This window comes from Canis lupus, chromosome 25, assembly GCF_048164855.1.
Source record: "Canis lupus baileyi chromosome 25, mCanLup2.hap1, whole genome shotgun sequence".
In the NCBI taxonomy this organism is placed as follows: Eukaryota; Metazoa; Chordata; class Mammalia; order Carnivora; family Canidae; genus Canis; species Canis lupus.
In genome coordinates, this window is record NC_132862.1 from 23,826,068 (window position 1) to 23,843,323 (window position 17,256).

Sequence of the window (17,256 nt, forward strand, 5' to 3'; positions counted from 1 at the left end):
TGTCAGTTTTTATTGTTCATATCTTTTCAGGCATCTGGCAAGCTGAGATTGCGATTTGTTTTCACATATGTTGTGATAGAGAAGATTCAGGATGTGTAGTGGTTTAGCATCAGGCTGTATGCGCTTTAATTCTCACTTCCAGTGGTAAAACATTCTGTCATATTTTTAAAGTATTGGAATTCTTATTCTAATGTATGTTAAGTGGTTTTTTATTTCTATGCTTTTTGTATCTCCTTTATCATCCTTACCACCCACTTTCACAATTTTAACAACAAAATTGTACAAATATGATTATTAATTTTCATTTTCATCATGGTCGTAGATATCTAATTAAATGGCTGATTATGTGAATACACTCTTTTATAGTAAGATAATTGCTTCATTTATAATTCAAATACATATTTAGGTAATTCTTTTCTTAAGTATAACAGTAGGCATATATAATTTGCTTAGAGCTCTGCATTCTTATCTTTACTAAGCTGTGATATGTTTAAACTATCTGAAACTCCTGTTTGTAAGTCTTGTGAAATTAAGACTTTATGTTAAAGATTCCTGGTTCTCATATACCTTTTGCTATGATTAATTCTTATGATTTGTCTTCTATTTTTTTTTCTTCCTCTATCTCACATACTAACAGTTGGGAAAATAGTATTTCATATAAAATGTATGGAGAATAAGTTTTATTGTAATTGGTGTCTGAAAAGTTGGTCATTTGATGAATATAATAGAAAGAAATAGACACAAAAATTTTTATTGGAAATGCTTTAACTTTTTAAAGTTAACTACTAAGTGATAGTCATGAACACCTTCCTTTCAGATTTCTTTCTATCAAATTACTTTTGCTTTTCTATTCTACCCATCTTGCCTTAGTAACCCCTTTGCTTCCTCCTATTCTCCATTGTCATACCTCTTATTGTAACTAATGACTACAACTTAATTCATGTTTCCCCACCCACACTTTGCTGACTCATAAATTATTTGGATACAAATGGACAATATTCATTAGCTGTGCACTTTGCTGAAAAAGCCTCACACAAGGACTGCTGCAGTCTCTCATTTTTATTAAAAGTTAAAATGCTTTTGCTGTCATGGGGGTTGGGGTGAGTTAGCCGTGATAGAGGACAGGGCTACAGAGCTAATAAATAAAAATAATAACTATTACCGCTAGTTGAGTGACCCTGGGAAAAGAGCACTACAAAGCTATTTGTCGTTCCCTTTCACTTGTCAACAGCACTGACTTAAAAGCGTTAGCCATTGTTGAGAATGTAATAGAGCCTATGGAAAGTTAGGAAGACAACTGTCCAAAAAAAAAAAAAAAAATCAGACAAAGATAAGTTGAGTATTTTTGTGTATCTGTGCTGTTATGGGGCAATTCAGCAATGGAAGTGATAACTATCCTTGTCCCTTGCAATACTCACCTTTTGGGCAGCCCTGGTGGTTCAGTGGCTTAGTGCTGCCTTCAGCCCAGGGCGTGATCCTGGGGACCGGGATCGAGTCCCACGTCGGGCGAGGCATGGAGCCTGCTTCTCCCTCTGCCTGTGTCTCTTCCTCTATTTCTCTCTGTGTGTCTCTTGTGAATAAATAAATAAATAATAAATAAATAAATAAGGGGACCCCTGGGTGGCGCAGCGGTTTGGCGCCTGCCTTTGGCCCAGGGCGCGATCCTGGAGACCTGGGATCAAATCCCACATCGGGCTCCCGGTGCATGGAGCCTGCTTCTCCCTCTGCCTATGTCTCTGCCTCTCTCTCTCTCTCTGTGACTATCATAAATAAATTTAAAAAAAAATTAAAAATAAATAAATAAATATTAAAAAAACAATACTCACCTTTTTTCTATATTATGTTTATTGGCATGAACCAACTAAAAAATTCATAGGAATCAATGAAAATAAGGATTATGGGTCATTATCATAAAAATGTAGAGACAGAACTATTAGCTCTTCATGAGGTTTTTGAATTCTGGGTCATTTTGGTAATGGGCAAAATGAAGCACATGTGTATATATTTCATTTGATCTTTGAAATAGTTCTTTGGGGTTATTGTATATTAAGTTGCAGTTGTAGGGTTAGTAAATTTTTAAGTGTTACTGTGTGCCCAGTGGTGTTTTAAGAGCTTTACCTAAATTATCTCCTTTATTTATTTTGAGAATCACATTGATAAGTGCAATTATTATTCCCATTTACAGATGAGTCAGTTGAAGCAAACCGAGGTTAATCTACTTGCCAAAGGTCACAAAACTAGTAAGTGATGGAGTCAGGTTGTATGACATTAAGGCTTTTTTAAATGTTTAGTAGCACAACATAAGTGAGATTTTACCTCTTAGCAATGATTTTTTGAAATGTTGCCCCCAAATTATTTATGTTATTTTGCTGGCATCTAAATTTTGAAATGAGGACAAAACAAAGTTTTGCATAGAAATATACTCAACTTTCTGAGCTATGGAGTAGATTAAGCAATATAGCCTCATATGTCTCTCTTTTAATGGCATTATTTTTTGTATAGAAAATATAGAGCCATCTTGTGAGGAGTAAACCCAAAGTCATTGAGATATAGCAATTATATCATATTGATTATGGCATGTTTAATCATGTGATGAAAAACATACTCTTCTAAAATGTGGTATAAGATTGAGTATAACTGGGCAGGTGTGTTACTGGTTTCAGCTTGTGCAACGAGAAATTTTAAGCTTGTAAGTATTGATTTAAATATTGCAATATTCCAAAAACTGATTGCACATTAAACATTTTAAAACTTGAGTCAGCACGCCAATTTTTTTTTCTTTCTGTTAACAAGCTCTTATTAACTTTCAAGTGGAAACAAACAAGTATTTTGGCACCACTAAAAGTAAAGTATTTGTAGAGCTTAATTCACTTTAGGATAATTACATATAAAAATGAGGGCTATTGAAATTCTAATGCTTTGGAATTTCAGATGTGTTCCTCTTGTGTGTTGTTGTATGTATTATTTTTTAATGTTTCCTAGAAAAACTTGACATTTTCAGGGGCAGACTAGCTGTAGTGCTTGGATAATAGGAATATTACAAGGCCCTGTGGTCTTTAGTGGACAAATAACTTTCCAGATATATAGAAGTTTCACATTACTTCCATTACATTATTTAATATTTGCCCCAAAATATTGCCTAGGCCTGTGCATATTGTCAACATTAATTAAACTCATGGGTACATGAGTTCCAGATTTAAAAAAAATAATTTCCAGATTTAGCTCAATCTTCCCCCTCAAAAATAATCTTATTGTCAGTATTGAATAATTAAATAACAGCACATTGAATTGTAATTAGCTTTTTGAAGAAAAATATATTTTTCATAAACACAAGAATAACTTGTGTTTATTCTTCAGCTTTATGTTGGCCATCAAATAAAAGTTTGCAAGGGTAGAATATTGAGTTAAGGATACCTAATTCAGAGATCAGTCACCCAGATCAACTATCATTAATAATTGTTTAAAACTAGATGAGGCAAATAAGACTGGACTAATATTTCATTTTTGAAAAGCTTGACTATTAAAGGAACTTGTTATTGTGTATGGCGTATTAAAAAAAAAACACTGAATTAGGAGTTAGGCTTCAGGTCCTACCTTTATCATTAATTAGATTTACGATCTTAAGGCATATTTAAACCTTCATTTATAGTGTCAGTCTGTAAAATGAAGAAATTGGTCTAGACCATTTATTTCCCAAATTGTATTAAACGAAACAGTCCTCCCAACACTGATTTTCTTGGTTAAATATTTAAATAATACTATGTAATCCATAACTCACTTAAAGATTGGCAGCCTCTTAGCCCATAAATAGATCTAAATCTTGTAGAAACAAAATGTAAATTTGTGTAATGTAATTAGATTAACATGACAATGGAATGCTTATTTTGTCTTGATTTTATGTAACCAAAGGATTTGTGTACCATTTATGTCCAATGTGTTATACTTAGTAGATTACTTTTATGAAATGCTTATCTAAATGATATCTAAAGATCCTTCCACATTTAACATTCTGATTCTATTATGTGAATAATCCTCATATGCTTTTATTTCTTGACTTTGAAGAGGTATTGCTATATTTTGAAGTTTAGACATACTGTTGTTCCTTCCAAAAGACAACTCCCATCCCTAAATGTGCATCCTATCACATGTCATGAATAACACAGCTCAGTTTAAGCTACAAAATTAAAGTATACACAGAGGTAGATTTGGTAAGACCTAATTCTGGGGACTTTGTTTAAAAAGTCAGATATTACATATACGTATTTTTTGCTTGTTCAATTTTTCAATGAGCTCTGCCATTGCAGCTCAAGGGAGATTAAGGGAAAAAACCTACATAAACACAAAGCAAAAACCTGAGCTTGTGTGTAAAGCTACTGCACTGGAGCGAATGTGGTTTAATTCTTGGCACTGGCAGCTTGTTGGAGAATTACAATATGTTGGCATGAGTCTCTAGGTCTCATTGTTCCAGATGAGGGAGTCAGTCTTAAGAGTGTTTGGCACTGAAGGGAAAAAGGAGTGAGAGTTATAGGGAATGAACAGGCCCTAAAGAGGCAGGATGCTGTTGTAACAATGGCTGGCACAGTTGGGGGGGCCATTCACTGGTGGGGATTGCCATAGGCATTGATGTGAAGAAACATATGTGAGCAAAAGAGGCAAGGGTGAGGAGGGAAAATCAAGCAAACAATCAAAAGGGTCTTGATGGCAGAAAGAGACAAAGTAATCCAATTAGAGTCATCTTAATATTAATAGATTGACTGATATATGTCATCACCCTCTAATTTATCTTATCACTTATTTCTTACCATTTATTTTATTTTTTATTTTAAAATATGTACGAATTTATCTTTCCCCTAAAGAAACAGATTCCTGAATTAAGAGGCCCTGATTGTGTATCCCTCTGTTGTACTTTCTGGCTAGCTGATGCTGGGTAAAGCATCCCCCTGAGCCTTAGTTTTCTCATCTGCAAAACGGATGTAATAACAATGCATACCATTCATTGATAACATTGTTGTATCTGACAGCAATTATATAAACTGAAATGCTATGCAAATAATAAGAGCTACTATTATCTCTCACACTTATTTTAACATAGGGAGTACTAGTTTTTATTTCAGTGGTAATTGTGATACTTCAGTGTTGGAGAGAACTCTCAGGAGAATCTTTAAAGGGCTTATAGTAAAACTGTGGCACATCTTAATGTGAAAATAATGGGTAATCCAGAATTTGAACTTTTGGAAAATAAAGATGTCCATAAACATTCTATACATACTCACAGTATAAAATACATCTCTACACATATTTTAAAAAATAACATTCATGTTAGAAAATGGAATATTTAATAGATAAGTACTATCTTTTTTAGTCCATAAACACCGAAGCAACACTTATATAATTGTGTCAAATTTCACTTTAATCACATTCACACATTTAATGAACAGGTGTATTATAAATATTGGGATTTTGCCATTTGGTCTTTTACAGTTCTAGTCATTTATATTCTCTCGGTTCTTTACCATTTTCAGAGAAATTCAGTCATTGTAAGCTGTGCATTGAGTTCAGTAGGACCGTTGTGAACTCATCATTAACCATCATTATTAGGATCCATTGTGAAAGCATTTCTTAACCACTTCTTCATGAACTACAACTGGAGAAAAAGTAGAACACTAGCCATTGGAGGAATACTGGATGTGGATTTCCTTAAAGCTCTTTATTGTATAGTAGTTCAGATAGAGAGGTGAAGTGGGTGAAATGATATGCTTTTGGTCCCCCTAACATTGGGATCCAGTAGGTTGAACTTAAGCTCCCCATGGGCAACTTCTCAAAATAATCTTCTGAATTAGATATTGAGGCATTTGTTTACCACTTAAGAAACCAAAGCTTAGGGAAATACCTAATTCAGAAGATTATTATGAGAAGTTTGAGATACCACATGTAAAGGACCTGGTACACTGCTTAGCACTTAGCCCTCAAAATAGTAGCTATCATTATCATTTCATTGTTGACAAGAGAGTTCAGAATTTGTAGGCAAAAAATACAAAACAAACCAAAACAAAACCTGACTTCAAAAGTCAACTCTGCCCATTACATTTTGTGAAACCTCAGACAAGTGCTTTTTTTTTTTCTTTTTGCTTTTGTTTTTAAACTGTATTATGGATATAATAACACAGTCTGAGTCGTCAGGTATTTGCTCTGATTAAATGAGAGAATACAGACAGGTAAAAGCATCCAGCATAGTTCCTGGCACATAGGTTGCTCAATAAATGTTTATTGAATCTGAATTTAAAGTATATACCTCATCCAAATTGCAAATATTAGTGTCTTTATTCATCCACAGACTTGACAACCCCGAGTTAGATATGTTTCTGATTTTACAACTTCCAAATTACTTGGTCTTAAAGAAGGTATTCATTTTTCTGTTGTGGATATTCAAAGTCAGGTACTTGGGGAAAAAAAAAAAGTGGCTTTGTATAGGAGCCTTATATCTTTATGTAAGTTAATAAAGAGGCCAGGAATGTTCTGCAGGTTTCAGAAATCTGGCGGCTGTTACTTTAACTCTGCAACTTAGACAGAAGACTTCTGTTTCTTTATGAGCACACTACAGTGAATATTTTGTCTAGCTGCAGGGGAAAAGCTTTGTCATGGACTTTGCAGACAATAGCCTTAAAAGTAAAATGGTCTGCTTTTGGTGCCGGGAGGTTCAGGGGCCTATTGTTAGTGCACAATGGATTTCTATTGCTGCATTCCTGCTTTGCAAAGGTTTGTTAGCTTTTAATGACTGACAGTACTCTATTGCAAATACCGTATTGGCTGTGCCCTGTTTACATGCTACTCAAGAATTTTTGTGGAGTGCTGGAAAAAAGAAACAGTGGTGTTTGTTTGACCTACTCTGATAAGGTTTAAAAATGATTTCGCTCATGAAGTGTTTACTGGGAATGCAGAAACATTGGAAATCCTTGCAGAAGTATTTTAAAGTTACTTTTTAAGCCTCAATGAACAGAAATATTGATTACAGTAAGAAGAGATTTAATTCATCTTATTACTCAGAATTGTCATTACCATTTTCAAAACCAGTATGGAACAGAAATAGGGATATTTTAAGAAAAGGTAAAATTAATTTCTTAGGCTCTTTCTTCCTTAAAATGCAAGAAATGGAAATATTTTGTTACAAAGGGAAAAAATATATCTTACACATCCCATCGTAAATTCCTTAGTAAATGTGTACACAGTAATTGTGATAGGTGCATATGTGTATGTGTGTGTATTTGCAGCATATGTATAGACTATAGATTGTTAAGCAGTAATCATTCAGAGCTTTTCACCATTTTACTTTCCAGAAGTTTTTGACATCTGAAAAAAAAAAAAAGACATTCCATATTTTCACAGTTTTTCCAAGAAAATTTCACCTCCACTTTGTTGAAAACTCACAGGCTTTGTGACTCTGATAGCCAATAGCTGTAAGATGGAGACCTGAGAAAAGTAGATAGCATTAGCCAAAGATGGTGATGATGCCTTAAAATGCATTTTACTGTGGGGAAAATGAACCAGTTTCTAATAATCTTATGGTCTGTAGGCCAGACGGTCCCTTTGATAAGTTAACATGTACTCCCTTTATGCTCCTAGTAGGGGGTAAACAAATGTCTGAACAAACACAAATACACATAAACACCAATGTGGAGAATGGCAGTGTATGTCTTAGATCCAGATAATAAGTGTGGGTATTGTTATTTAGATGGAGCATACTGGGACACTTATCTTTTAGTACACTCCATTTTCTAACTGAATGCAGTGCTAATCGTGGGATTGAAAGCCATTGTAATTGTGTACCCATCTAAATGCTGACAAGAATATACAATTACATTGTTTGGAATTGAGTTTAATGTTTGGGAGTTTTATTAGCATTTATGTTTACTTATACATTAAAATTCAACACAAAAGAAGAGGTCAAAAACCATGTGATATATAGAAACAAATATCAGACTAAAGCATAACCTTGCTCTTTCAAATATATGTGCCCTGTCTCAATACTGGGCTTTTTAAAAGAATGTAAGACAAATCCGAAATAAGCAAATAATAGGTTTCCATTATAGGCATTACTCACTTTTCTAGATTTTGTAATCTTTGTAAAGCTTCTTTTATACCAACTTTTTTTTTTTTTTTTTAATGTTCACGGTACTGGCAAATCTTTCCACAGTGTGCTTACCACCATACGATGTTAAACACATATTATAAAGTGGATGTAATTGTAAACACACAGAGGGATATAATTACATGTAGCAGATTTAAGAGCTAATTCTTTGCCTTTTTTTTTTTGCTCTGCATTTTATCAACATAATTATTTTTTGACTGCAGACTAACACCCTGAAATTGACAAGCATCTATTATAGCAGGAATTTGTTCACCAAATTGAAAAACAATGAACTGCAGGTTTATATGTACCCATTGTCATAAAGAATTAGTACGGCTTTGTTCCGCAAGAGGAAAAAGCTAATGATTTTGAAACAGCAGGTGATAAAACACATTCTTTTTTTCCCCCCTGTTATCAGTTTGTTGATGAAGTCATTATGAACTGGGGCCCGGATAGGGATGGCCTTATTTTTAGCAGATAGACTTTTAATGAGCTTCATTGTAAAGATAGTCATGTTGATTTGCTTACATTTTTTTTTTTCTTTACTTAGAAACCCCCAGTATTGAAAAGCTACTCTCAAAGGACTGGAAAGACAAACTTCTTGCAATGGGATCAGGGAACTTTGGTGAAATAAAAGGTAATATATTTGCGATTATTTTGATCCAAAATGTATGAAAATGAAGTTTATATGTTGAAATATTAACTGTGATAAAGTGCTTCTCTCCCGAACCCTCTCTGCCTCATGCATTCTCTGTTTTTGTTGTTTTTCTTCCTAGTTTGAAAGTGGATGTATCGGGATTCTTATTTTCTCTTTGTTGGTGCCTTATTAGATAAATGGAATGTTATTTTAACAGAATAACCCCACCGTATCTTCAAAAGTCTGTGGTTTTCATGATTAAAAAAATAAATAAATGATTTACCTTGTAAGTAAGGATATATCTATATCAGGATTACAAACTGCCTATTACGAGATGATTTTATACATTCTACATATTAGAAGTGTGAATGTACATACCCTAGATATAAAACCAGAAATGATAAATGGAGAAAGCTTAATAAAAGGTTGTATTGTACTAACAAGAGCAACATTTTTGGTTTGGTTCTATTTGAATCAGACATTACATACAACTAAGAGAAAAAGTCTATATGGACTTCATGATACTGAATATCCATATCTCAATAAACTTTTACTATTAACAGTGGGAGAGGGCTTAATTTCTCATACAAAAATAGAATTAAATGGTCATTTCAGTTAATTTTAAAGTGTATTTTCTTAGAGCATAGTAGGCAATCTATGGCTTTCTGTTTGTTGCCAATAGCACACTTGATTCTGAGTTCTAAAGGATTAATTTTGAGAAAAAATACTTATTCATCAATATTAAAATAGTTATGTATCACTCTATATTTTTTGGTAGAAGCTGAATATATATTTAAAATATCAGCAGATTTATATTAATATACATGTAGAAATATGTGTATAAATAACTTTTTTTGCATATGTATGTATGTGCACGTGTTCTCCCAATGAAAAAGGCAATTGTCTTTCTTATGGCTCTACTGCATTGGAGCATTCTGCCAAAAGGCAGGACACTAGCATCTCAGTATTTGGAAACTTCCAGAAAATGCTGGACTATTTCACTTTTTTATCCATTCTCTTTGAAGGTTACATATATCCAGGTTATGATTAAGTATGATTTGGTGGTGGGAGAATGAATGAGTGCTAATCAATACATTCAGTAACCAAAATCTTTAATGGAGTCAAATTCAAACAGATAATAATTAATATGCCTTAAAGAGCTTGAAGGCCAAGTTGAAAGAGAACGGAGAATGTTATTTTCTGAGGCAGCAGATCATTTATATTATTGTGTTGGATTTTAACCCATTTGTACCCAAGATATAGGATGTGTTCTCCAAGGTTCTTTATTCTCCTCTGACCTAGGTGATAACTGAGAGTAGAGCAGAGAAGACTGCCTGTTCCAAGCCTTGTGATCTCATTCCATTGGAGGACAGACATTTTTCCTCCCTTGTTTTCTTTACAAGTCAAACTTAAAAGCAGCAACAGCAGTGATGATAAGCTTGGAGGAAAGCAGCTCCACTCTCCTTTCAGGCTTGCCTGTGGGGTTAGTTCAGGAAGCTGTAGTACAGTCAAAAGAAGTTTCCGTCTTTAATTTTGAGTTTTTTAAGCTTCACATTCAGAGCATAAGTTTGGTTATTGTCCTTTGGTACTGTTCAAAAAGCTGTTTTCTGATGCATTTTAAAAGCAACTGTGGGTCTTTCTTTTGTTGGGGGCATGGTTATTAGGTGCTTGGATAGGTTTGGCAGAAAACTGGGAAAATATCTCTGGCTTACTTTTTCTACTGACTGCCCGTGACAGTTGCAATTACTCTCCATTGTTCATAGGTGGCTAGAAAGTGGAAAGGATACAATAGTGTGTAGCCCTCTGGGGGTAAATGAATTTGACTTAATGGTTCTTGGGGGGTCAGACACTATGATTATGCCATGCTCAGGAATGTGGTTTTCATGCCACCTCAGAAGAAGTTATGTGAGAACAATGGCTTAGCTGTTTGGCAGATTTTTTTTTTTTTTTTTTTTAATGAAGTAAATAAAGGTGTAAGTCTTATGTATATGCACACTGTTTGGGGTTGAGATAGGGAAGAATGAGAGATTTTTTAATCTGGAAATATGAACTTATTCAACTATTAGATGATTTATCAATGATAATTTGGAATAATATATTTAATATACTCTTTGCATATGTTAACACATTTATAGCCTTTACAGTATTTACCAAGTCTTGTCAATCGAAACTTTTCTGTTTACACTGCTCAGTTTTCATTTAACTTTTAATTAGTCCTAGGAAACCTGTAGGCCAATGAGTGGGGGGTATGGGGGGGCTCATGCACACACAGGCGCACGTGGAATCCATTCTTGAATATCTAAAACTATAGCCAAATGAGGGCAGAGCTCAGTTCCTAAGTGCCGGCTTTAGGTTGCTGCATGTGAATTACTTTCAGAGCATTTGGACAAAGGTTAATATTACAGCTTGGCAAAGTTCAGAGAAGTGTTTCTTGCTATTACTGTTTAAAAAGTGAAAATGATAAACTTTAAAAAATAGGAATAAATAGCATTTGGTTTGGATATTTTAGCTATCGATAAATAGTTGTCATACTCACTTAAAATCAATCTCATTTTTCAAGAGACAACATGGGTTAGTAAAGGTCACCCACTTCTAAGAGCATAAAATTATTTTTCGTGTTAGATTATTTTGCCTGTTAGAATTGATACCATTTTATGGTCTGGTACTTTGGAAATATGAAATAATTAGGTTTTAAAGTTACATTCAAAACAATCCTCTAAAAAACATACAAAAAGGACACTAGATCCAGCTTTGCAGAACGAAACCATTTGACTAAAAAAGCTTAGCCAACAATCAGTATAGGTGTATAAACTGATTAACTGCCTGAAGAAATTCTTTCTTTCTTCTTCTCCAGTCAACATCTAGTGCGACTGTTCAGTTTACAGAGTCTTTTGTTGTTATCTATAGCAGAAGCACTGAGTAACAGTTGTGTGAAAGGTGAAGAAATACCTCTTGGAGCCTCATAGTTACTGAGAAGGGGACAAAGCAGCGCCTGCACTCCTGTTGGCAACTGGGAGTGTCACACGTTGTTTTAGCTAGCATGAAATTCTATTACACTGAAGGTCATTGCATTGGCACTTCACCTGAGGACAGTATCTGGAGATCCATGGCAGCTCTGACTAATCTAAACATATCTTTTGTTTTTCAAAACAGTCGTTGCAGAATTTGTATTTAATGGACTTGAAATTTTTGGTGGAATTGTAACAAAAAAATCTGCATGCAGAATTCTTGCAAATAATTCTCTCTTGGTGAAGTTAGAAAAAGCAGGGGGGCACCTGGGTGGCTCAGTGGTTGAGCATCTGCCTTTGGCTCAGGTCGTGATCCCAGGGTCCTGGGATTGAGTCCCACATCAGACTCCCAGTAGGAAGCCTGCTTCTCCTTCTGCCTATGTCTCTGCCTCTCTCTGTGTCTCTTCTGAATAAATAAATAAAATCTTAAAAAAAAAAAAAAGTTAGAAAAGCAGGGCATTGTTTGAAAGGTTTTCTGGCTAGGTCACACAGATAAGCCCAAATCAGTTTCTCCACCTGCCTTGTATAAAGAATTCTTTAAAGCCTGGTTTCTTTCTCATTGGTATCCCTCATAGACCCTTTCTAACCCTGTCAGAATGCAGTAATTTAGGCCAGCAAAGTATTGTATCTGGTATTAAGAAAAATGCCAGCTGCGGTTGGTATAATAAAAAAATGGCTCTTTTGAGAGCTATAATTTTGTTCTTTCTAGAAGATGGAACAGAAAGGCAAACACCAAACAGCTCTAGAATGCCAGTAATAGGTTCAAGGAAATAACCCATTCAGTAATACTTTGGCCTCTTAGAACTCATGATAAAGACATGCTATTTAGATTCAACATGTGGGTTAAAGTAGATCTTCTGTTAGGTGACATAACATTTTGAAATAAAAGAGACATGTGGATTCAGTGTGTGGCTTGAAAGAGATAATTCTGTTTAAATAATGTTAGACAATTTTTAAACAAGCAGGCATGGAATAAGAATCAGATCCCAGGTAATAAATCTAGTAAGGGATCCTCAGTGTTTTAAAATTTAGAACATGGAAACTAAAATCCCAGTTTAGATATATAAGGGTTTGTATCACTTTGAAAGTAGTTTCAAATCCTTTCTTTTAAAATAAAAAAAATACTATTTGAGGATCACATGCTTTGCTGATAATAACTTTATAACTTATTTCATTTGTACATTAGCCTAAAAATATATCTGGACATTTTAATAAAGGGGTTGGGAATGTTGATTATTTTTTGAGGGAACGTTACGTCTGAAATTTGTTCAGTGCAAGAGTCAGCTGTGAGGAAGGTACATAACATATAGTCATTTACTTCTACATAAAGTAAATGTTTAATGTTTTTAATCTACTAAGCTTGTTTTATATTCTTTGTAGTTGCTTATGAGTAATGTTTTCACTTTTTGTAAAACTACTTTATGAGAACCAGTGAAAGACTACTGATGCACAGCATATAAGTTTTTAAATGTTTGGCAAGGTCTGTAAAAGCAAAAAAGTGACTTTATGTTTTCTGTACATTGGTAATTTGCTCTGTCCCAGAATGCCAGAGGCCTTATGCCAGTGTATAAACACAGCAAGTGATGAAAAGAGAATGGCCAGACACTGGATCTCATTGACTTCTGGATTGATGATCCAGTTCACAAATTAAGAAGTTTCATATACCTTTTAAAGAAGGTACTTAATAATGCATGTTTTATTTTCGATTTTTAAAATTTTTTAAAGATTTATTTATTTGAGGGAGAGATAGAGTGCGTGTAGGGAAAGGGGCAGAGGGAGAGAATCTTCAAGCTGATTCCCCTCTGAGCAGAGCCCCATGCAGGGCTTATCCCATGACCTATGAGATCATGACTTAAGTCAAAACACTTAACCTGGAACACCTGGGTGGCTCAGTGGTTGAGCATCTGACTTTGGCTCAGGTCATCACCCCAGAGTCCTGGGATCAAGTCCTGCATTGGGCTCCCCACAAGGAGCCTGCTTCTCCCTCTGCCTATGTCTTTGCCTCTCTCTGTGTGTCTTTCATGAATAAATAAATAAAATCTTAAAAAAAAAAAAAGACACTTAACCAAACTGAGCTACCCAGGTTCCCCAATAATGCATGTTTTAAATAGATACTTTTACATATTAAATCTGGGTTCTGTTTTTGAAAATAAAAATAGGTTTTCCTCAACATTTTTTTCACATTTAAAAATATACTCATTCATTTAGTAAGTATTCATTTGTGCAAGGGATGTAAAGATTCTAATATTGAAATAATTTTTTATTTTTTTATTTTTTAAAATATTTATTTATTTATTCATGATAGACACACAGAGAGAGAGAGAGAGAGAGAGAGAGAGAGAGGCAGAGACACAGGCAGAGGGAGAAGCAAGCTCCATGCCGGGAGCCTGATGCGGTACTGGATCCTGGGACTCCAGGATCGCGCCCTGGGCCAAAGGCAGGCGCCAAACCCCTGAGCCACCCAGGGATCCCCCTGAAATAATTTTTAAAACATTTTTTTCTTATAGATATGAACTCCAAAGCTTACATTCTCCAAACTGTTAGCTGATGAAATAACCTAAAACCCTTTCCTCTTTTAAAGGATCATTTTTCTTACTAAAGAAGCATGGTATAGTTTAAAAAAAAAAAAATTTTGATGTCCTGTTGCAGTGATTCCTCCAAGAACTTGTAGAAATCAGTTATCCTTCGGTTTATTGCCTCATCTGCTCATTTATTTTTTTAAAGATTTTATTTATTTATTCATGAGAGACACAACAGAGAGAGAGACAGAGACAGAGACAAGAGAGGCAGAGGGAGAAGCAGGCTCCACGCAGGAAGCCTGACGCAGGACTCGATCCCGGGACTCCAGGATCAGGCCCTTGACTGAAGGCAGGCGCTAAACCACTGAGCCACCCAGGGATCCCTTCATCTGCTCATTTAAAAACTGTTGCAGATTACTATTGATTACATGCCTATTTGTGTACAGGACCTTGTAAACATTTTCCTTACAAAATTATTGTGACAGAGTAATTTCATTCCCAGTTTATATGGAAAGAATTGGAGAGAGAGGGAGAGAGAGAGAGAGAGAGAGAGAGAGAGGAGAAAGATGAATTATCTAAACCCACATACTTTAGTTGTGACAGAGTCAAGATGTGAAGCTAATCCTGCCTGTCTTCAAAGCTTGTGCTCTTTGCATGATGCTTGGCAGTCTCTCTTCAGTAAAGTTGGAATGGACGATCTCTAAAATCCTTTAAAACATGAAAACATATCCAGATCCAACACCCCTGGATGAAACGCCCTCAGATGCAGCCATGATATTCTATTCTAAGCTTTGATCTGTCCCTTAGGACACACACACAATTTTGTCTTATTAGCCTACTTACATATTTACCTTTCCCTTGTATAATACCTGGTTTACCATTAGCCCAAAGTTTGGGACTCAGTTTCTTCTTGATGAATGAATGACAATTTAAAAATGCCATGTCGGGCAGCCCAGGTGGCTTGGCGGTTTAGCGCCACCTTCGGCCCAGGGTGTGATCCTGGACACCCAGAATCGTGTCCTGTTGGGCTCCCTGTATGGAGCCTGCTTCTCCCTCTGCCTGTGTCTCTGCCTCTCTCTCTCTCTCTCTCTCTCTCTGTCTCTCATGAATAAATAAATAAATAAAATGTTTTTAAAAATGCCATGTCTTAGGCAGATTTTTACTGACTACATTAAAGTCTATAAATGTGGCAAATTTGATGCAATTTGAACAAAAAAAAACGTTTTGGGTACAATATCCAAGTAAGTGGATGGAATAATCTTGGGAAAAGTTTATAAAATTACTATCTCCATTAAAAGGTAAAAATTTGTAATAAGAAATAGCATAGAGCTAAAAAAAAATGTACAAGAACAACTCTGGCTTTCATTACAAAAATTGATAATGCACACATTTTCTTTCTGATATCACAGAAGTGAAGCATCCACCATAGGATAATAAAGGTAGAGACCGTAGCTACTTGTCAAGTGTTCCATTTCACTCTATGTCAGTTGCCTTTAAAACTGAAAGCTTCCTTAAAAAAAAAAAATTAAAAAATAAAACTGAAAGCTTCCTATAGTAGATATATTTAAATCCAAGCCAAATGCCACTTTTTAAGATCTTGAAGCAAAAAACCAAATACCACTGTTTTTTTCCAAAACAATTATAGTAATCTATAAGATAAGAACATTTATAGTATTGACAGTGTATAATAGAATATCAATTAATTTATTCTATCATGTAATATATATATATATATATATAATTTTTTTTATTCCAACCTCTTGGGGTATCTATCTAGCAGTATAGGGTATGTAGCTAAATTTTATCAAAGTTTAATTACATTTGTTCTTAATGTAAAAGACCAATTCATAGATGTTTATAATTTGCGTAACCTAACAAATACTCTTTTAATAAATTGGAATGATGCCACTAAGACTTTTGATGAGGGAGTCTGCCTTTTCTCTCTTGTTCAATAAGAGAGCCACTAAAAGAAACTTTAGTTGTAAATGTAGAACCACTTAAGTTAGCTTTTATTTATTATATTTTAGTTCATTCAACAAATATTACTATCTGTCTTGCCATGTGCTATGTTCTGGAGATACAATGGTAGCGAAGAGAGAGATTTCTGCCTTTTTATTTTTTTTAAAAATGTATTTATTTATTCATGAGAGACACCGAGAGAAAGAGAGAGAGAGACAGAGACAGAGACAGAGGGACAGGCAGAGGGAGAAACAGGCTCCATACAGGAAACTTGATGTGGGACTTGATCCCAGGACTCCAAGATCACACACTGAGCCAAAGGCAGATGCTTAACCACTGAGCCACCCAGGCATCCCGATTTCTGCCTTTTTAAGGCTTACATTAGAGTAGAGCCTCTTTCATTAGGCAGAAATTTTAAAGGCAGGAGAACTAATGATTTTTAGATACTTCAAGTGAAATGCCAATTGAGAATAACAATAGTTCCAGTAAATAAATTAAACCAGGTAAAGTCCTATCCAAATTATAATGCTGATAGTCTAAGTAACACCAATTATTAGGAAAAAAATCCCTGCAAAGATTAACCATTGCTTTGAAACAAAGAGTTAAATTTCTGGTAAATTTTTTTTGAAGGAAGAAACCCAGTTTACTTTTAGTGTCAGAATTCTAGGCCTTTCCCCTTCTTCTTGAGTGAGTTTGCTCTTATATTTCCTTTATTTGGATTAGAACTCCTAGCAATTTACTTTGATTTTGATCATTTCACTTCAAACCATATATCTATTTCATTTGAGTGGAATAAAACAATACTGGGGAAATGACAGCTTCCACAGATTCTTTTCTTATTATTTTAAGTTGAGTAATCCCGATGAGGATTTCCCTTATGCATAGAATTGTACGTTATCAATCAAGGACTTCTCTCTGTTCTTATGAAGTTTACTTTATTCATTCAACAAGTTGTTATAGGATGTCTACTTAGTGCTAGGCATTACTCTGTAGAGCTGGGGATCCCAC

General features: G+C 34.7%; 1 protein-coding gene across 31 annotated transcripts in view; it reads left to right on the forward strand.

The window, feature by feature from the left end:
* The window catches only part of SOX5 (SRY-box transcription factor 5), a 996,739-nt gene that overhangs the window by 767,847 nt on the left and 211,636 nt on the right, over window positions 1–17,256 (forward strand). For all 31 annotated transcript variants that reach the window (XM_072798660.1, XM_072798680.1, XM_072798683.1 and 28 more), the window contains one exon: window positions 8,676–8,762. In XM_072798660.1, the coding sequence (XP_072654761.1) occupies window positions 8,676–8,762 (87 nt within the window). The remainder of the gene's footprint in view (window positions 1–8,675; window positions 8,763–17,256) is intronic.